The sequence below is a fragment of the Nannobrachium achirus genome, assembly GCF_963921795.1.
Source record: "Nannobrachium achirus genome assembly, chromosome: 15".
Taxonomy (NCBI): domain Eukaryota; kingdom Metazoa; phylum Chordata; class Actinopteri; order Myctophiformes; family Myctophidae; genus Nannobrachium; species Nannobrachium achirus.
In genome coordinates, this window is record NC_137822.1 from 51,189,275 (window position 1) to 51,211,663 (window position 22,389).

General features: G+C 42.8%; 1 protein-coding gene across 1 annotated transcript in view; it reads left to right on the forward strand.

The window, feature by feature from the left end:
- ppip5k2 (diphosphoinositol pentakisphosphate kinase 2) overlaps positions 1-22,389 on the forward strand; it is a 132,949-nt gene that overhangs the window by 25,537 nt on the left and 85,023 nt on the right. The window contains exons 7-11 of the mRNA XM_080743233.1: positions 9-170; positions 8,548-8,669; positions 10,400-10,501; positions 11,545-11,631; positions 12,129-12,204. Coding sequence (XP_080599359.1) covers positions 9-170; positions 8,548-8,669; positions 10,400-10,501; positions 11,545-11,631; positions 12,129-12,204 — 549 coding nt within the window. The remainder of the gene's footprint in view (positions 1-8; positions 171-8,547; positions 8,670-10,399; positions 10,502-11,544; positions 11,632-12,128; positions 12,205-22,389) is intronic.

A 22,389-nucleotide genomic window follows, 5' to 3' on the forward strand; every position in this document is an offset into this window, starting at 1 on the left:
ATATATAGGTATACACAGTGGGTCCAGACTACGCCCATGCGGAGGCCAGGAAGTCTCCAGCTCTGGACGGTAAGGTGGAGCGGGACAGTGAAGGGAAGGAGGTTCGTTATCCTGTCATCCTGAACGCCAGAGAGAAGCTCATCGCATGGAAAGTCTGTCTGGCCTTCAAGGTAGATGCACACACGCACGCACGCACGCACGCACGCATGCACGCACGCAGGGTTAGTTCTTCCCTTCCCTTTCCCTTTTACTTCTCCCTTTGCGTTTGTTGTCTCTTCTTGGTTGGTGCATCACTATGATCGGTATGCCCGAAACTGAAGGTTCTGTGGTGCAAAAACTAAGTGCGATTAAAATGCGTAATTTTTTTTAATCGCGTTAATTTTCTGTAATTAATTAATCGCAATTAATCAGTTAAAGTCCCAGCCTTAATATATATATATATATATATATATACACACAGTATATTATAGATGTTTTATCTTCCCATGTTTCAGTTTCAGTTAGCAATGGTGTTCGGTATGGGGGGGGGGGGGGATTTATTCAATGTTTACAATCCTCAGATTAGAGGAGGTATTCTGCCACTCCATATTGAAACGGGTCGTTATGTTGGGTTGGATGAAGAAGAACGTATCTGTCAAATGTGTGATCTTAATGAAATAGAAAATGAGTATCATTTTGTTCTGTATTGTCCCTTCTATTCGGGACCCAGAGAAGAGTTGTTTAATAATATTGACGATATTTATATGTTGGATATCAGTGACTCACAGCGTATTAACTGTCTATTTGAAAAAACATGTATTTAAACTGGCAAACTACTTTGAGAAACCTGGGACTTGAGAAAAAAAGCATTGTACAACCAGTAGGGGTTAAGTACCATATGCTCTGTTTTGCTTTATTTTATTATTATTTTGTTTTCCCCCCACTGGTATCTATGTTGTAGCCTATACTGGTAACGGATGTATAGAAAAAAGAAAGGAATGTATCTAAGAATATTGTAACCTTTTTGAAAAGGTGTCATATAATCCCATGAGGGATGGGCCACGAGGTGGCATGACACTCAAATAAAATTATTCATTCATTCATTCATTCATTCATACAAGGATGATTTATCTGGTAAATTAAATGAGTGCAATAAAATGTCTTCTAGGTAACTCTATGGTGAATCACCTTATGTACGCTGATGGCCTGCTCACAGTGGAGGGTCACAGCAGATATTGAAAGTGTGCTCTACTTATGGCAATGACCACCACATTATTTACAATGCCAGTGTCATGATAGTGAGAAGGAATTGTTCTTCCCAGCCTTTCACTGAAGTGACAGTTGTCTTTCTGTATGCCAGGAAATGAAGTACCGTGTGGCCACATTTTCACAGATAACTGAGACATCTCTAGACAGTGCAGAAAGCCTTTATGCCCAGGCTGATGTGTTACTTTGCAGGTTCAGTATGTGTTCAGGTCTTCAAAGCATTCTGCACTGCCAGGCATACAGTTTACAGGTTACTGTGTAGGCATTTAGCAGACACGTTTAATCCAAAGTGACTTACTATAAGCAGGTAATACACATCACTATAATAAGCAAGATAATATGTCAGTACATCAACAACAATATAACAAATGCATAGGAATATCAATCTAGAAAAACAATAACATAGGTAGACCATGTTCCTAATCAGTAAAAAAAAAAAAAAGAAAAAGAAAAGTTTCTAAAAACCTAAAAATGCTATCGAGCTCCATGTATGGTCAATGAGTGTTACAGTAGGCGATTATTCCTACCGTAGGAGACGGTGTCACATAAATTAGAAGGCGCGGCTTGTGATTGGCTGGAGCGGAGGTCTGGAGCGCTCGGCTGTGGTCACTTGGACCGCTCGGGTGTGAATATTAACCTCTATGCCTAAACCTAAACCAAACCCTAACCCTAACCTTAACCTCAGTAAAGCTATGCCTAACCCTAACCTTAACCTTAACCTCAGTAAAACTATGCCTAAACCTAACCTAACCCTAACCTCAGTAACCCTGATGCTGGCAAGTAGCCAACGCTGGTGAACGGAAAAGAAGTGCTCCTTCCTCCACCGTCTCCTACGTTTGGAATAATAGCGGGAGTGCTATGGGTTTAACTAGCTTCATGTATGGTCATTGAGTGTTACAGTGCTATGGGTTTATCTAGCTTCATGTATGGTCATTGAGTGTTACAGTAGTGCTATGGGTTTATCTAGCTTCATGTATGGTCATTGAGTGTTACAGTGCTATGGGTTTAACTAGCTTCATGTATGGTCATTGAGTGTTACAGTGCTATGGGTTTAACTAGCTTCATGTATGGTCATTGAGTGTTACAGTGCTATGGGTTTAACTAGCTTCATGTATGGCCATTGAGTGTTACAGTGCTATGGGTTTAACTAGCTTCATGTATGGTCATTGAGTGTTACAGTGCTATGGGTTTAACTAGCTTCATGTATGGTCATTGAGTGTTACAGTGCTATGGGTTTATTTAGCTTCATGTATGGTCATTGAGTGTTACAGTAGCTAAGGGTTTAACTAGCTTCATGTATGGTCATTGACTGTTACAGTAGGCAATTATTCCTACCGTAGGAGACGGTGTCACATAAATTAGAAGGCGCGGCTTGTGATTGGCTGGAGTGGAGGTCTGGAGCGCTCGGCTGTGGTCACTTGGACCGCTCGGGTGTGAATATTAACCTCTATGCCTAAACCTAACCCAAACCCTAACCCTAACCTCAGTAAAGCTATGCCTAACCCTAACCTTAACCTCAGTAAAACTATGCCTAAACCTAACCTAAGCCTAACCTCAGTAACCCTGATGCTGGCGAGTAGCCAACGCTGGTGAACGGAAAAGAAGTGCTCCTTCCTCCACCGTCTCCTACGTTTGGAATAATAGCGGGAGTGCTATGGGTTTAACTAGCTTCATGTATGGTCATTGAGTGTTACAGTGCTATGGGTTTAACTAGCTTCATGTATGGTCATTTAGGGTTTACAGTGCTATGGGTTTAACTAGTTTCATGTATGGTCATTGAGTGTTACAGTGCTATGGGTTTAACTAGCTTCATGTATGGCCATTGAGTGTTACAGTGCTATGGGTTTAAGTAGCTTCATGTATGTTCATTGAGTGTTACAGTGCTATGGGTTTAACTAGCTTCATGTATGGCCATTGAGTGTTACAGTGCTATGGGTTTATCTAGCTTCATGTATGGTCATTGAGTGTTACAGTGCTATGGGTTTATCTAGCTTCATGTATGGTCATTGAGTGTTACAGTGCTATGGGTTTAACTAGCTTCATGTATGGTCATTGAGTGTTACAGTGCTATGGGTTTAACTAGCTTCATGTATGGTCATTGAGTGTTACAGTGCTATGGGTTTAACTAGCTTCATGTATGGTCATTTAGGGTTTACAGTGCTATGGGTTTAACTAGCTTCATGTATGGTCATTGAGTGTTACAGTGCTATGGGTTTAACTAGCTTCATGTATGGTCATTGAGTGTTACAGTGCTATGGGTTTAACTAGCTTCATGTATGGTCATTGAGTGTTACAGTGCTATGGGTTTAACTAGCTTCATGTATGGCCATTGAGTGTTACAGTGCTATGGGTTTAACTAGCTTCATGTATGGTCATTGAGTGTTACAGTGCTATGGGTTTAACTAGCTTCATGTATGGTCATTGAGTGTTACAGTGCTATGGGTTTAACTAGCTTCATGTATGGTCATTGAGTGTTACAGTGCTATGGGTTTAACTAGCTTCATGTATGGTCATTGAGTGTTACAGTGCTATGGGTTTAACTAGCTTCATGTATGGTCATTGACTGTTACAGTGCTATGGGTTTAACTATCTTCATGTATGGTCATTGACTGTTACAGTCTATCTAGGTCGTCCTCAGACGAGCCCTCCATCGTTGTTTCCAGTCATCTCGGTTCTCCATACATCTGGCCAGCTCATTGGTGTTCTGTGTCCCTACGTCTTCCTTGAGTACGTCCACGTATGTTTTTGTGGGACGTCCTCGCGACCGGTGCCCATGTGTTGGCTCCCACAGTACCAATTTGCTGGCTGGAAGCTCCTGGTGTCTTTGGCAGTGTCCTGCTAGTCTCATTCTTCTGGTGGCAATTTTCTCGCTTACCCTTGGTATACCCTCATACAGGCTCCTGTTGGTAACATGTGCACTCCTGTTGATGTTGAGTACTGCACGCAACATTCTAGTGTAGCACCCATTTAGAGACTTCTGCAGGGTTGGCTTCAGGGTCCAGCATTCACTGCCATAGAGGAGAACAGACTCCACTGTTGCGAAGAAGAAGCTAAGTTTGATTTGGCGGGGGAGGCTAGAGTTCCATACACTGTTCATGCCGTTCAGGGCCCTCCAAGCGAGTGCCTTCCTTACTTTAAGGTCTTTCTCAGTTGAGTCGACCCATGCGCCCAGGTACTTGAAGTCCTTGACTTCCTTCAACACAGCTCCTTCTGTTGTTGTCAGAGGTGAGTGATCAGGTAGGTTATAGGTGATAACCTCAGTTTTCTTAGCATTTAGCCTGAGACCAACTTTGGCACACTCTATCTCCACCCTGTTCAGGAGTTCTTGTGCTTGTTCCATGCTGTCGGAGAGCAGGCTGATGTCGTCCGCATAGTCCAGGTCTGTCAGAACTACTGCGGGATGCCGCCTTGACCTCCTTGGTGTTAGCGTGAAGCCAAGCTCTTGTTCTCGTCCACCTATGGCTTTCCTGAGCGCATAATCTAGAACTATGATGAAGAGGTAGGGGGCTAGGGTGTCTCCTTGCATTACACCAGCTCGGATGTCAAACACCTCACTGCTGCCATCTGGGGTCACCACTTTGGCCCTTGTTCTTGCGTACATGGTCTCGATAGCCCGGAGAATGTTGGGAGGGACATTGTAGGCCTCAAGGATCTTCACCATCTTGCTTCTGTGGATAGAATCAAAAGCCTTTTTGAAGTCAATGAAGCACAGTACAGCTGCTAGGTTGCCCTTTTTCACCTCCTCTATTAATCTCCTTAATGCCAGGATCTGTGCTACGGTTGTTCTCTCCTCTCGAAAACCATTTTGGTTCTCTCTCAGGTGAGGGTCGATGGCATGCCGTATCCTGTTCAGTATCATTCGGTTGAAGACCTTAGCAGTGATACATGTCAGGCTGATGCCTCTGTAGTTGTCTGGCTTTGAGAGGTCCCCAGCTTTAGGCACCGGGATGATGTTAGACAGAGACCATATTTCAGGTTGCTTGTTGTGCTGTAGAGCATTGTTGCAAAAGTCTAGGATGAGGTTGTCTAGGTCGCAGTTCTTCAAGACCTCTGGAGGTATGCCATCCGGCCCAGCGCTTTTTCCCTCTCTCAGGGTGGATTTTGCCCTGGCGAGCTCGCTGATTGTGAAGGGTCCATCGTTGATGTTCAGGCCCTGGAGGACTGTTGGTATATTTTCCTCCTCTTCCACTGATGTTCCCAGGAGCCTTTGGAAGTGGTCGAACCATGTTGCCACTCTCCTCTGGGCTGTGTCCCTCAACCTGGCCCTCCTTGGCCCTCTTCCGCCCTGTCATCTCATTTATTACCTTCCAGGCCTCCCCGTATTGCCTTTCACCTTGCGCTGCCTGCACTCTTCGCACACTTTCCATCACTTCCTCCCCTTTGATGGTGTCGTAGGTGCTGAAGAGAGACTGTTTGGCTTCGTTCAGTGTCTCGCGACCCTCCTCTGTTGGTTCACGCTCAAAGTTGAGTCGTGCTTCCTCCATCCTGCCTCGTGCTGCTACAACCTTCGGATGTCTGGACCGTGGTGGTGCTCTTACTCTGTTCAACACTGGTATGCACAGTCTGGTCGCCTCCTCATTCGCTGTGATGAATCTCCCATATTCACGGCTGGGCTCCTCTCCCCTATCAAGCTGCCGAAAGCGCTTCCTGACTTCCTCCGTGTACCTGGTTTGAAGGCCCGCATTGGTCGTGAATGCCTTCCAGTCATGCCGAATCTTGGGGCTTGGCTTGGGGACCCTGAGGCTCAGTCGCACCCTCATGGAGACCACACGGTGATCAGAGCCTACAGAGCTGAACGTGCTGTATGGCTCAGCGTTCAGGATGGAATTCCTCCACTTTTGCCTCACTAGGATATAGTCCAACTGATATAGCCTAGGTTGCTCCCCCGGCCGTGAGGCTCGGTCTCGGAAAGTCCATCTCTTCCCTGTTCTCTTCCGGAACATGGTGTTCGCTGCCAGGAGCTGGTGTTCCATGAGAAGGGCTGTGAGGTATGTGCCGTTGCGGTTGGTAGACTCATGGTATGGGAATGGTGCATCCTCCTGTCCAATCCTGGCGTTGAAGTCGCCAAGGATTGCCAGGAAGTTGTGCGCTGGGACACCTCGGACTGCTGTTGTGAGGTCCTCATAGAACTCCTCAACCTTCTCAGGTGGTGCCATGTTAGTGGGCGAGTACACCACTATGACTGTTGTTACTGGGTTACCTGCGAACTCAGCCATGAGGATCCTTTCGGTGTGCTTGTGAACCCGTCGGAGGGCCCTGCGCGCCAGAGAACCCAGCATTAGCCCTACACCCCCTGTTGCAGCCTGGGCCTCGTTTCGCCACGCAGATGCAGTGATGAACGTGCGTTTCTCCACTTTGTGGTAAACTATCTGGTCGTCAGTGTGGACTCTTCTGTGTTCCTGGACTCCCAGGATCTCTACCCCCTGTTCTTCAGCACAATGTACCAATTCCACCAGTCTAGCTTCTTCTCTCACTTTGCATGCGTTGAAGGTCCCCATTACAAATGGTCTCCGACAACGCATGAGTGCATTGGATGGGATGCTGTGGTCAGACAGAACCCTCCCTCGTTCCCGTGGGTTTGAGGCCCTGTCGTCATGATGTCCTCCGGAAGGGGGACCAGCACTACCATCCGCCGCGATGCTCCTGCGGACTCCCGCCGCTGGAAGTATAGGATTTGGGATGACTTTGTTCTTCATGGTTGGCTTTTCAATGCTAGTTAAGGACTGTGGGGTCGCAAATTCTCACAGTCCTGGTTTTTACCTCAGAGTGACCTTCTCCTAGGTGGATTGCCTACCATGGCTAAGAGCCCCACCCACCCCGACTGATAGCTCAGATTGCCGGATCTGAATGGTCCACATGCTGATGTTTTAACTCACTGAGTGGTTCTAATTAAATACAAGTTCTAAAGTGTCGAAGTTTCACCTGACCTGAATCTCTCTCTGTTCCATCAGCTGTGTGCTCCATGTTCCTTTCTGAGCCATGAGTGATTGTGTCTGTCCACTGTCTCCCCTTAAAAGCATTTTGACATGCATAGTAGGGGGAGTGTCAAGTGGTGAGAAGAGCCAATCAACTGAGGCAGATGTGAAAACAATGGAGGGCCAGCTAAAACCCCCACAGAAACCAACATTAAATATAAAGTAGTTCTAATTAAATACAATTCTAAATTTCAAAGTTTCACCTGACCTGAATCTCTCTCTGTTCCATCAGCTGTGTGCTCCATGTTCCTTTCTGAGCCATAGCACTGTTACAGTGCTATGGGTTTAACTAGCTTCATGTATGGTCATTGACTGTTACAGTGCTATGGGTTTAACTAGCTTCATGTATGGTCATTGAGTGTTACAGTGCTAAGGGTTTAACTAGCTTCATGTATGGTCATTGACTGTTACAGTGCTATGGGTTTAACTAGCTTCACATATGGTCATTGAGTGTTACAGTAGTGCTATGGGTTTAACTAGCTTCATGTATGGTCATTGACTGTTACAGTGCTATGGGTTTATCTAGCTTCATGTATGGTCATTGAGTGTTACAGTGCTATGGGTTTAACTAGCTTCATGTATGGTCATTGAGTGTTACAGTGCTATGGGTTTAACTAGCTTCATGTATGGTCATTGAGTGTTACAGTGCTATGGGTTTAACTATCTTCATGTATGGTCATTGACTGTTACAGTGCTATGGGTTTATCTAGCTTCATGTATGGTCATTGAGTGTTACAGTGCTATGGGTTTAACTAACTTCATGTATGGTCATTGACTGTTACATTGCTATGGGTTTAACTAGCTTCATGTATGGTCATTGACTGTTACAGTGCTATGGGTTTATCTAGCTTCATGTATGGTCATTGACTTTTACAGTAGTGCTATGGGTTTATCTAGCTTCATGTATGGTCATTGAGTGTTACAGTGCTATGGGTTTAACTAGCTTCATGTATGGTCATTGACTGTTACAGTGCTATGGGTTTAACTATCTTCATGTATGGACCCCCCGGTGTGTCTGGAAATAAAGTTTGAATTGGATTGAAATATCATTCATCTTTTCTCTATAAAAATAATCTTTTTAATTAAAGCTACCACTCATCTTTTCTAGATAATAAAGCTACCATTCATCTTTTCTAGATAATAAAGCTACCATTCATCTTTTCTAGATAATAAAGCTACCATTCATCTTTTCTCTATAAAAATAATCTTTTTAATTAAAGCTACCACTCATCTTTTCTAGATAATAAAGCTACCATTCATCTTTTCTAGATAATAAAGCTATCATTCATCTTTACTAAATAATAAAGCTATCATTCATCTTTTACAGCAAACCGTCTGTGGGTTCGACTTGCTCCGTGCCAACGGTCAGTCGTACGTTTGTGACGTCAACGGTTTCAGCTTCGTCAAGAACTCCATGAAGTACTACGATGACTGTGCAAAAATCCTTGGGTCAGTACAACCATGTGTGTGTGTGTGTGTGTGTGTGTGTGTGTGTGTGTGTGTGTGTGTGTGTGTGTGTGTGTGTGTGTGTGTGTGTGTGTGTGTGTGTGTGTGTGTGTGTGTGTGTGTGTGTGTGTGTGTGTACTAGGATGACTGTGCAAACACCCATGGGTCATTATTACCATGTAAACTCAGCACAAAAAGAAAGTAAAGTTGGCTTCGGTCCATTATAATTATATCTCCCCTTTAATAATACCAATCTGTATTGTATTGTGTATATATTTATTATATTATATTATATTAAACTATATTATATTATATTCAACTATATTATATTAAACTTTATTATATTATACTATATTATATTAAACTATATTATATTATATTATATAAAACTATATTATACTATATTATATTATATTATATTATACTATATTATATTATATTAAACTATATTATATTAAACTATATTATATTATATTATATTAAACAATATTATACTATATTATATTAAACTATATTATATTATATTATAGTATACTATATTATATTATATTATATTAAACTATATTGTGTTATATTATATTATATTAAACTATATTATATTATATTATATTATATTATATTATATTATATTAAACAATATTATACTATATTATACTATATTATATTAAACTATATTAAACTATATTATACTATATTATATTATATTATATTTTATTACAGGAACATCATCATGAGAGAGCTGGCGCCTCAGTTCCAGATTCCCTGGTCTATTATATTATATTATATTATTTTATATTAAACTATATTATACTATATTATTTTATATTATATTAAACTATATTATATTATATTATATTAAACTATATTATACTATATTATATTATATTATATTAAACTATATTATGTTATATTATAATATATTATATTATATTAAACTATATTATATCATATTATATCATATTATATTATATTATATTATATTATATTACAGGAACATCATGAGAGAGCTGGCGCCTCAGTTCCAGATTCCCTCGTCTATTATATTATATTATATTATATTAAACTATATTAAACTATATTGTATTATATTATATTATTTTATATTATATTATATTATATTATATTATATTATATTATATTATATTATACTATATTATATTATATTATATTATATTATATTATATCATATTAAACTATATTATGTTATATTATATTATATTAAACTATATTATATTACATTACTTTACATTACATTACATTACATTATATTATATTATTAAACTATATTATGTTATATTATAATATATTATATTAAACTATATTATATTATATTATACTATATTATATTATATTATATTATATTATATTATATTATATTACAGGAACATCATCATGAGAGAGCTGGCTCCTCAGTTCCAGATTCCCTGGTCTATTATATTATATTATTTTATTCTATATTATATTATATTATATTATATTATATTATATTATATTATATTATATTATTTTATTCTATATTATATTATATTATATTATATTATATTATATTACATCATATTATATTATATTAAACTATATTATATTATATTATATTCTACTATATTATATTATATTATATTATATTATATTAAACTATATTAAACTATATTATATTATATTATATTATATTAAACTATATTAAACTATATTATATTATATTATATTATATTATATTATATTATATTATATTACAGGAACATCATCATGAGAGAGCTGGCTCCTCAGTTCCAGATTCCCTGGTCCATCCCTCTGGAGGCTGAAGACATTCCTATCGTCCCTACCACCTCTGGGACCATGTGAGTACCTTTGACCTCTGACCTATGGGACCATGTGAGTATCCTTTGACCTCTGACCTCTGGGACCATGTGAGTACCTCTGACCTATGGGACCATGTGAGTACCTCTGACCTATGGGACCATGTGAGTACCTCTGACCTATGGGACCATGTGAGTACCTCTGACCTATGTGACCATGTGATGTGTTCCATATCTGGCCCAGTCCAGCAGTCGACCCCCTGCTGTTAGATTTGGTGAACTACATTTGACTGCATTTGTTCCTATTGGGACAGAGTTGTTTTATTAGATATTATATATGTAAATACATCTATTAGATATTAGATATGTAAATACATCTGATATTAGATATGTAAATACATCTATTAGATATTATATATGTAAATACATCTGTGTCTAATGTTCTATTAGATATTAGATATGTAAATACATCTATTAGATATTATATATGTAAATACATCTGTGTCTAATGTTCTATTAGATATTAGATATGTAAATACATCTGTGTCTAATGTTCTATTAGATATTAGATATGTAAATACATCTGTGTCTAATGTTCTATTAGATATTATGTAAATACATCTGTGTCTAATGTTCTATTAGATATTAGATATGTAAATACATCTGTGTCTAATGTTCTATTAGATATTATATATGTAAATACATCTATTAGATATTATAAATGTAAATACATCTATTAGATATTAGATATGTAAATACATCTGTGTCTAAATCTTCTATTAGATATTATATAAGTACATACACCTGTTAGATATTAAATTCTATTGTTCTATGATATTTTATTAAACGTGTGTTCCTACTCAGGATGGAGCTGAGATGTGTCTTTGGGTTTAATAGGGTTTAATTGGGTTTAATAGTATTTAATAGGGTTTAACAGGGTTATGTTAAGTTACAGGATGGAGCTACGGTGTGTGATAGCAGTCATCCGTCATGGAGACAGAACATAGGGTTTAATAGGGTTTAATAGGGTTTAATAGGGTTTAATAGAGTTTAATAGGGTTTAATAGGGGTATGTTATGTTACAGGATGGAGCTACGGTGTGTGATAGCAGTCATCCGTCATGGAGACAGAACTCCCAAGCAGAAAATGAAGATGGAGGTCCGGCACCAGAGGTGACGTCCTCACCCTAAACCCTGAACCCTAAACCCTAAACCCTAACCCTGAACCCTAAACCTAACGCATTCTAGTAATGACGACCTCACCCTAAACCCTAAACCCTAAACCTAACCCATTCTAGTAATGATGACCTCATAATCCTGCCATTGTGTTTACAAGAGTGTCTTGTCTGTGTTTTTTCATCCATTGAGCTTCACACCACAATGATTTCCTGGGTGTCCTTGTGATGCATTTGGCAATAAAGTTTCTGATTCTGAAGAGAATCTGCACTGTGTGTGTGTGTGTGTGTGTGTGTGTGTGTGTGTGTGTGTGTGTGTGCGTGCGTGTGCGTGCGTGCGCGTGCGTGTGTGTGTGTGTGTGTGCGTGCGTGTGTGTGCAGAACATCCCATTGACTCCAATAGGATTTCTCATGAGAGGAGATTTGGAAAGTGAGTTTTCATCTAAAAGTAATATAACCTCTGTTAATCCATGCTGTCTGTCTTTCCTCCTGCAGGTTCTTTGATCTCTTTGAGAAATGTGACGGATACAAGAGTGGAAAACTGAAGTTAAAAAAGCCAAAGCAGTTACAGGTCAGTACACTTTGGTTTATATTATTATTATTATAGTGTGGAAGCAGTTACAGGTCAGTACACTTTGGTTTATATTATTATTATAGTGTAGAAGCAGTTACAGGTCAGTACACTTTGGTTTATATTATTATTATTATTATAGTGTGGAAGCAGTTACAGGTCAGTACACTTTGGTTTATATTATTATTATTATAGTGTAGAAGCAGTTACAGGTCAGTACACTTTGGTTTATATTATTATTATTTTAGTGTGGAAGCAGTTACAGGTCAGTACACTTTGGTTTATATTATTATTATTATAGTGTAGAAGCAGTTACAGGTCAGTACACTTTGGTTTATATTATTATTATTATTATTATAGTGTGGAAGCAGTTACAGGTCAGTACACTTTGGTTTATATTATTATTATTATAGTGTAGAAGCAGTTACAGGTCAGTACACTTTGGTTTATATTATTATTATTATTATTATTACCCCTATCGTTAAATCGGTCCACGAAGCCGAGGTCCTAGGGCTGGTGTACACGACAAATTTCCAAACCCCACTGTGTGTTCCCTGGGGGCGTGAAAAATAAGGGGGTGGGCTCTACATGTCCTCTGGGACCCCATCTACGTATGGACACCACTTGTTCGCCCATCCGTCTTACGGATGCTTTTTTATTCCATTTTATTTGTTTTAGGGTCCTATCTTGCAGTTCAAGCCTATTTCCACAGGGTGGCAGGCTACTTTCCCAACCTACTGGAGGTGAACATGCAGGGGCGTCAATTGGGTATGGCAAGCTATGGCAGCTGCCATACCTTGGCTACAGGGGGGAAATAATTAAATGTACTTTTCATCGTGCCTGTTGCTAAGGTATGGCGACATGATTGGTGTCTTGCAAGACACCAGACACCAGTCATGTTGCCATACCTTAGCCTTTCCTGAACTGACGCCGCTGTGAACATGTGTACACAGCCAGCATATTACTCAATGCCACACTTTGCACACACACTCCTTGCCTGCCAATCCACAACCTCCACCCCTCCAGGGACCCCTGGAGCTCCAGGGACCCCCAGGGCTTATCTCCCGATTAGGACACTTTCCAGCATAGTGACATGCAGAACAAACTGTCCATATAGTATGGTTTACATAAAAGTCAGTTGTCTTTCACACACACACACACACACACACACACACACACACACACACACACACACACACACACACACACACATATATACATATACATATACATATACATATATATATATATATATATATATATATATATATATATTTCATTTATTTATTTCATAAATATTTTTCATCACAATTGGGTTTGTGGGGAGCCATCCCTGCTTCAAGCTGTCACAGCACGGCACCAACACTTCAAACTAGTTAAAAAACCCAATACAGCAGATCTACAAGCACCTCACAGATCTACAAGCACCTCGCACATGCCAGGGACATAGTTAGGTTGGCCTGCATAAGCCTTGCTGTCAACACACTATACTACACCACTCAGGCCACCAAGCCAGGTGTGGTCAATTAGTGCCTTCTTTTGATCAGTGGCTTCTGCTTGATGAGTGGCACCAGTCTGTCTTTGTTCACTGGTCAGTCAAGTTCACTGGGAGAGAATATGTTTCAGATCAGTGCAAGTGTATTTGTTTTCCATTTGGACTTACTGTGTTTTGTTGGTACAGTATGCGTGCGACTAACATATTTCTCATAATTCCAATTTGTTTGTTGTTTAATTAGCCGGATTGTGAATGCCCTGCATTTTTCTTTCATCTTTAGAACCACACGTGTGTAACAAAACAGAGTGGTGATCATTTGGTGTGGGTGAAGAGAAGAAAAACATTTCATTAAAGGAGTAGTTCACCCCCAAAGTGACTTTTTTTCTATTGAACTCAAGTCTCCATGGCGTGAGTAATACATTGAAAAAATAAGTCATTTTGGGGGTGAACTACTCCTTGAATGTCAGTTTTGTGGTGTTTTGACTGGACACCCTGAGGATATTGCCAGATAGATAGACAGACAGACAGACAGACAGACAGACAGACAGACAGACAGACAGACAGAGAATTGTAGGCCTTGCATTTATTTGACTTGGTTCCAACAGATGGCGAAAATAGCTAATCTTCAAGCTCACAATGCCTCACTGTTTGGACAAAGAGTTGAGGCGTTACATTTTGTAAAACACGGCCTTGTGAAAATAACAGATCTACATGCTCACAACACCTCACAACGCAGGGCGGCGTGAGCATGTAGATCTGATATTTTCACAATTTCTGCCCCTAATATTTAATTTATCATTTTAAAAGTATTAAAATGTCCTTAAATTGTCTCTTTAGAAATGTGCAGATAGCCTCTGTACACTGTTGAGTGGAAAAACAATGTTTCACATTGAGCTAAACATTTGGGACCACCCAAGATCATTTGGAGACCCCTCTAGGGGTCACATAGTTGAACCACTGACTTATAAGGGGAGTATGGAGACCCCTCTAGGGGTCCCATAGTTGAACCACTGACTTATAAGGGGAGTATATGAGGCTGGATCCGTCTGGAACACTGCACTAGGCTCTCGCCAGCTCTGTAGCTCTCCACACTTGAACAGTTGTGTCCTTAAATTCAATTATAATAATTAACCCCTGTGTATACGGGCAATAGTTTTACATGACTTTGTGTACACAGCCAATAGTTTTACATGAACATGTTCAGGCTTTAGTACTGTACTGTCTCGTGTAGCCCAACAGAGCCCATCACAGCACAACACGGCCCACCAGAGCCCAATACAGCCTATACCAGAGCCCAATAGACTCCAGCAAACCTAAGTCCAGCCCAGTCCTGCCCAATAGGAGTATAGACCAGGGAAGGGGGGTAGTTAGATGACTCCACCAGGCCATTACAGTGACTGTAATGGCAGACCAGGGTAGACAGGACTGCACCAGACTCCACCAGGCTGCTCCATGCTCCAGCCAGCTCTGTAGATCCTGTGTACACGGCACTCCTAACTCGAAAGGTCAAGGAAAAGGGTCGTTTTAGGCGTCAAAACAGGCCCTTTGTCCTTAAAATGAATAAAAAAATCCAAAAAATATGTTTTGTTTCAGGCAGGACACACGTTTCATATTTGAAGCATGCCCGATCTGATGGAATGGGTTTCGTGTCTCTCCTACACTTTGAACCCTTTACGATTGCGAAAAAGACACCGAAACCCGGATTTTTGTCCTTAAAATCAATAAAAAAATCTAAAAAAATCTGTTTGTTTTACGCAGGAAACACTTTTCATATTTGAAGGATGCTTGATCCGATGGAATGGGTTTCGTGTCTCTCCGACAATTTTAACCCTTTATGATTGCAAAAAAGACACAAAATTTGCACGCCACCAACACGATTACACATTCTTTCGGATAAAAGACACTTATTCTGACTTACTTTTTGACGCTGAATCCAACAAACCCGGTCTCGTGTCTCTACGACACTTTGAACCCTTTACGATTGCGAAAAAGACACCGAAACCCGGATTTTTGTCCTTAAAATCAATAAAAAAATCTAAAAAAATCTGTTTGTTTTACGCAGGAAACACTTTTCATATTTGAAGGATGCCTGATCCGATGGAATGGGTTTTGTGTCTCTCCGACAATTTTAACCATTTATGATTGCGAAAAAGACACGAAATTTGCACGTCACCAACACGATTACACATTCTTTCGGATATAAGACACTTATTCTGACTTACTTTTTGACGCTGAATCCAACAAACCCGGTCTCGTGTCTCTACGACACTCCTAACTCGAAAGGTCAAGGAAAAAGCCACTGTGTACACGGGCAATAGTTTTACATGACTTTGTGTACACGGCCAATAGTTTTACATGAACATGTCTAGGCTTTAGTACTGTACTGCCTCGTGTAGCCCAACAGAGCCCAGCACAGCACAACACGGCCCACCAGAGCCCAATACAGCCTACCAGAGCCCAATAGAGTCCAGCAAACCTAAGTCCAGCCCAGTCCTGCCGAGTAGGAGTATAGACCGGGGAAAGGGGGTAGTTAGATGACTCCACCAGGCCATTACTGTCCAGACCTTGCTTGAATAGGCCAGACCAGGGTAGACAGGACTGCACCAGACTCCACCAGGCTGCTCCATGCTCCAGCCAGCTCTGTAGATCCTTGCACATGCGATTAACCACTGTGTACACGGGCAATAGTTTTAAGTTTTACATGAACCCTCAGAGGGACACTGTGGGCTTATCAAGTGGTCCATGGCCGGTTCTCAAAGTGAGGTCGGGGGGCCCACAGTGTCCCTCTGAGGGGACACGGCACAGACCGTGTACACGAAGGGCAGGAGCAAGTGTTCAAGTCCCATAGAATCTATGGGAAATGTACACAGGCGTGTACAAAGTCACCAGTAGTTTTACATGAACCCTCAGAGGGACACTGTGGGCTTATCAAGTGGTCCATGGTCGGTTCTCAAAGTGAGGTCGGGGACCCTCAGAGGGACACTGTGGGCTTATCAAGTGGTCCATGGTCGGTTCTCAAAGTGAGGTCGGGGGACCCTCAGAGGGACACTGTGGGCTTATCAAGTGGTCCATGGTCGGTTCTCAAAGTGAGGTCGAGGGACCCTCAGAGGGACACCGTGGGCTTATCAAGTGGTCCATGGTCGGTTCTCAAAGTGAGGTCGGGGGACCCTCAGAGGGACACTGGGCTTATCAAGTGGGAGCACAAAGTTGGTGATGGGGGTACTAGCTATAGTAGGATGATCAGGCTTGTCGAGGCCAAAGGGTGTACTAGAGTCTTAATAGGCACCATTAGGTTGTTCTAGGCCATTGTCTGCCCTTTAGCTGCTCACACAATTGAGACCAAACACTGTGTACAGGAGCCTTAGTTTGTGTGTACATGACCAATAGTTTTAAATGGATATTTCTAGTCCATCGCACACCGCTGCCTTGTGCACCCTTGGTTGGTTCGTCTTTGTTTGGGAAGGAGGGACTTTGAGGATGTACCTCACTTTGAGAACCGACCATGGACCACTTGATAAGCCCACAGTGTCCCTCTGAGGGTTCATGTAAAACTACTGGTGACTTTATACACACCTGTGTACATTTCCCATAGATTCTATGGGACTTGCTCCTGCCCTTCGTGTACACGGTCTGTGCCGTGTCCCCTCAGAGGGACACTGTGGGTCCCCCTACCTCACTTTGAGAACAGACCATGGACCACTTGATAAGCCCACAGTGTCCCTCTGAGGGTCCCCCGACCTCACTTTGAGAACCGACCATGGACCACTTGATAAGCCCACAGTGTCCCTCTGAGGGTTCATGTAAAACTACTGGTGACTTTATACACACCTGTGTACATTTCCCATAGATTCTATGGGACTTGCTCCTGCCCTTTGTGTACACGGTCTGTGCCGTGTCCCCTCAGAGGGACACTGTGGGCCCCCGACCTCACTTTGAGATAAGCCCACAGTGTCCCTCTGAGGGTCCCCCGACCTCACTTTGAGAACCGACCATGGACCACTTGATAAGCCCACAGTGTCCCTCTGAGGGTTCATGTAAAACTACTGGTGACTTTATACACACCTGTGTACATTTCCCATAGATTCTATGGGACTTGCTCCTGCCCTTCGTGTACACGGTCTGTGCCGTGTCCCCTCAGAGGGACACTGTGGGTCCCCCGACCTCACTTTGAGATAAGCCCACAGTGTCCCTCTGAGGGTCCCCCGAAATCACTTTGAGAACCGACCATGGACCACTTGATAAGCCCACAGTGTCCCTCTGAGGGTTCATGTAAAACTACTGGTGACTTTATACACACCTGTGTACATTTCCCATAGATTCTATGGGACTTGCTCCTGCCCTTCGTGTACACGGTCTGTGCCGTGTCCCCTCAGAGGGACACTGTGGGCCCCCCGACCTCACTTTGAGAACCGACCATGGACCACTTGATAAGCCCACAGTGTCCCTCTTAGGGTCCCCCGACCTCACTTTGAGAACCGACCATGGACCACTTGATAAGCCCACAGTGTCCCTCTGAGGGTTCATGTAAAACTACTGGTGACTTTATACACCCCTGTGTACATTTCCCATAGATTATATGGGACTTGCTCCTGCCCTTCGTGTACACGGTCTGTGTCGTGTCCCCTCAGAGGGACACTGTGGGCCCCCGACCTCACTTTGAGATAAGCCCACAGTGTCCCTCTGAAGGTCCCCCGAAATCACTTTGAGAACCGACCATGGACCACTTGATAAGCCCACAGTGTCCCTCTGAGGGTTCATGTAAAACTACTGGTGACTTTATACACACCTGTGTACATTTCCCATACATTCTATGGGACTTGCTCCTGCCCTTCGTGTACACGGTCTGTGCCGTGTCCCCTCAGAGGGACACTGTGGGCCCCCCGACCTCACTTTGAGAACCGACCATGGACCACTTGATAAGCCCACAGTGTCCCTCTGAGGGTCCCCCGACCTCACTTTGAGAACCGACCATGGACCACTTGATAAGCCCACAGTGTCCCTCTGAGGGTCCCCCGACCTCACTTTGAGAACCGACCACGGACCACTTGATAAGCCCACAGTGTCCCTCTGAGGGTCCCCCGACCTCACTTTGAGAACCGACCACGGACCACTTGATAAGCCCACAGTGTCCCTCTGAGGGTCCCCCGACCTCACTTTGAGAACCGACCACGGACCACTTGATAAGCCCACAGTGTCCCTCTGAGGGTCCCCCGACCTCACTTTGAGAACCGACCACGGACCACTTGATAAGCCCACAGTGTCCCTCTGAGGGTCCCCCAACCTCACTTTGAGAACCGACCACGGACCACTTGATAAGCCCACAGTGTCCCTCTGAGGGTCCCCCGACCTCACTTTGAGAACCACCACGGACCACTTGATAAGCCCACAGTGTCCCTCTGAGGGTCCCCCGACCTCACTTTGAGAACCGACCATGGACCACTTGATAAACCCACAGTGTCCCTCTGAGGGTCCCCCAACCTCACTTTGAGAACCACCACGGACCGCTTGATAAGCCCACAGTGTACCTCTGAGGGTCCCCCGACCTCACTTTGAGAACCGACCACGGACCACTTGACTTTGAGAACCGACCATGGACCACTTGATAAGCCCACAGTGTCCCTCTGAGGGTCCCCCGACCTCACTTTGAGAACCACCACGGACCACTTGATAAGCCCACAGTGTCCCTCTGAGGGTCCCCCGACCTCACTTTGAGAACCGACCATGGACCACTTGATAAACGCACAGTGTCCCTCTGAGGGTCCCCCGACCTCACTTTGAGAACCACCACGGACCACTTGATAAGCCCACAGTGTCCCTCTGAGGGTCCCCCGACCTCACTTTGAGAACCGACCACGGACCACTTGATAAGCCCACAGTGTCCCTCTGAGGGTCCCCCGACCTCACTTTGAGAACCGACCACGGACCACTTGATAAGCCCACAGTGTCCCTCTGAGGGTCCCCCGACCTCACTTTGAGAACCGACCACGGACCACTTGATAAGCCCACAGTGTCCCTCTGAGGGTCCCCCGACCTCACTTTGAGAACCGACCACGGACCACTTGATAAGCCCACAGTGTCCCTCTGAGGGTCCCCCGACCTCACTTTGAGAACCGACCATGGACCACTTGATAAGCCCACAGTGTCCCTCTGAGGGTCCCCCGACCTCACTTTGAGAACCACCACGGACCACATGATAAGCCCACAGTGTCCCTCTGAGGGTTCATGTAAAACTACTGGTCGTGGACACCACCTAGGGCCTGTGTACATATGGCTCTCTGCTGCCCCCCATTAAGAAACTATAGACGGCACAGACCGTGTACACGAAGGGCAGGAGCAAGTGGTCAAGTCCCATAGAATCTATGGGAAATGTACGAAGTCGTGTACAAAGTCACCGGTTGGTCCACGAGCCATAGTTTTTTCCATTGTAGCTCCCTACAGTGTACACGACTTTGATTATTATTATACTGTGGAAGCAGTTACAGGTCAGTACACTTTGGTTTATATTATTATTATTATAGTGTGGAAGCAGTTACAGGTCAGTACACTTTGGTTTATATTATTATTATTATAGTGTAGAAGCAGTTACAAGTCAGTACACTTTGGTTTATATTATTATTATTATTATAGTGTTAGTGGAGCGGCTAACTGCTTTTTTTCATCAGAATCTTTCAGTTTGTGATAAAAGCGTGAAAATTGGCATGAGCAGTCTCCATGGATCACTTGACAAGAAAATTGGCCGAGGCAATTGAAATTTCAAGATGGCGGCCATTTTTCAAGATGACCAACACCGTAGTGAAGCAATTAAGTGATATAAGGGTTTATTTGATGATACAAGCATGAAAATTGGCATGAGCAGTCTCTGTGGGTCACTTGACAATAAGCCACCCACAGCTACTTGAAATTTCAAGATGGCGGTCATTTTTCAAGATGGCCACCACCTTAGTGGAGCGATATAATGGTTTATTTGGTGATACAAGCATGAAAATTGCCATGAGCTGTCTCAAAGGCTCATTTGACAAGAAAATGCCCACAACCACTTTCAAGATGGTGGATTTTTTTTTAAGATTGCCACCACCTAAATGTAGCATTAAGCAATAAAATTGTTTAGTTAGTGACACAAGCATGCAAATTGTTATGATCAGTCTCTATGACAAGAAATCACTTTCAGCCACTTGACATTTCTATTTTCAAGATGGCTGCCCCCTGGATCCTCAAAAGATCAAAATGCTAAAGAACAACTTTTAACACAAAAGTACAACTGTGTTGATCATAGAGAGATTAGAAAAGAGTGAATATCTGCACTACCAGGGCACAAACTGGATGGTGTACAGATCAGACAGGATTTAAATGGCATTGGATGAATGATCGGACCAAGTGTAGGGTTAAGGCGTGAACTTAGTTGTATCCCATACATCAAAGTGCTTGGTAAAAGTTGGTAAAAGGATAAACTACTGCTGCTGAAGACACTGAAGATACCAAAGATATCCTTGTCAAGAGGCCAAGAAGATCCCAGTCCTCAAAAGCTTTGTGCTTCATCTGTGAAGATGAGAGTGCAACGTCCCCCTTACAGGACGCAATGACAAGCTTTGCAAGGAGCTTCTTGTCGCTTAGATTCCTGGCACATTCATTTTAACTTTAATTAAGTTTCATTGTCATTGCGTCCTGTAAGGGGGACTTTGCACTCTCATCTTCACAGATAAAGCACAAAGCTTTTGAGGGCTGGGATCTTCTTGGCCTCTTGACATGGATATCTTTGGTATCTTTGGTGTCTTCAGCAGCAGTAGATGCTCTCTTTTGGACCCTTTCCAGCTCTGTGTTGTTGAACTTAAGTTTACAGCTTGAATGATATTTTGCCCTGTCTTGTCAATGTGCTTTCTATGGCATCTCCTTCGTCTAGTCGTGTTGGACTAAGTAAGATAGGCAGAGCATTGATCTTATTTATAGTGACTCATAGAATAGACTATGTGACAACCAGGAATAGTCTGGTGACCACCGGAGAGACGGGTGACAGCCAGAATGTAGACGGCATCTGGGAGCAGGTAGGGTTAGCGCCCCAGCCAACAAACCCACGGTTAGGCCTTTAGGAGGGCCATTCAAGCCGCAAGTGGAGCCTGCATGCAGCACCACCGTTGGGCCAGGTGGAGCCTGCAGTACCACTGTAGCTCAAGAATCTACCACTCCTGAGTGAAATGTCTGGGGCTGGAGTCTGGTGCAACGCACAGGTCCTGGACCTGGTGAGACATAGGAGGGGCTCGGACAGGAGTCAATCCACTCAGCCTAGTCCCTCCATGCGCCAGATTGCCTCTCCCAGTCTCTGCAGAGTAGTTCCGGAGCAGTGGAGTGAATTAGGGTAGCTACTGGGACATAAGTTGGGACTTGATCAACCCCGGCTGGGTCACACAAGTGAGGGGCATGATATTGCTAGACCTGAAACACTGATGAGCTTGGGGCTACATCACTGAGGATACGTCCCAGGTGCATCCATGTGATGTTATTTTGTTATGAAATAATGGAACATTTCTTGCAATGAGATCATAACCAGTACAATCGTGCTCTCTGCTGAATAAACTTGGCTGAATTAGTTTTTCCTTGGTGACCTGCTGACAAATGAAACATCTGTCCCAGTTAGTTTTCTCAACTGTTACGATGGCTTCTGCCATGTCTTAGCAGAGGCTTAGGGTTTATACTTC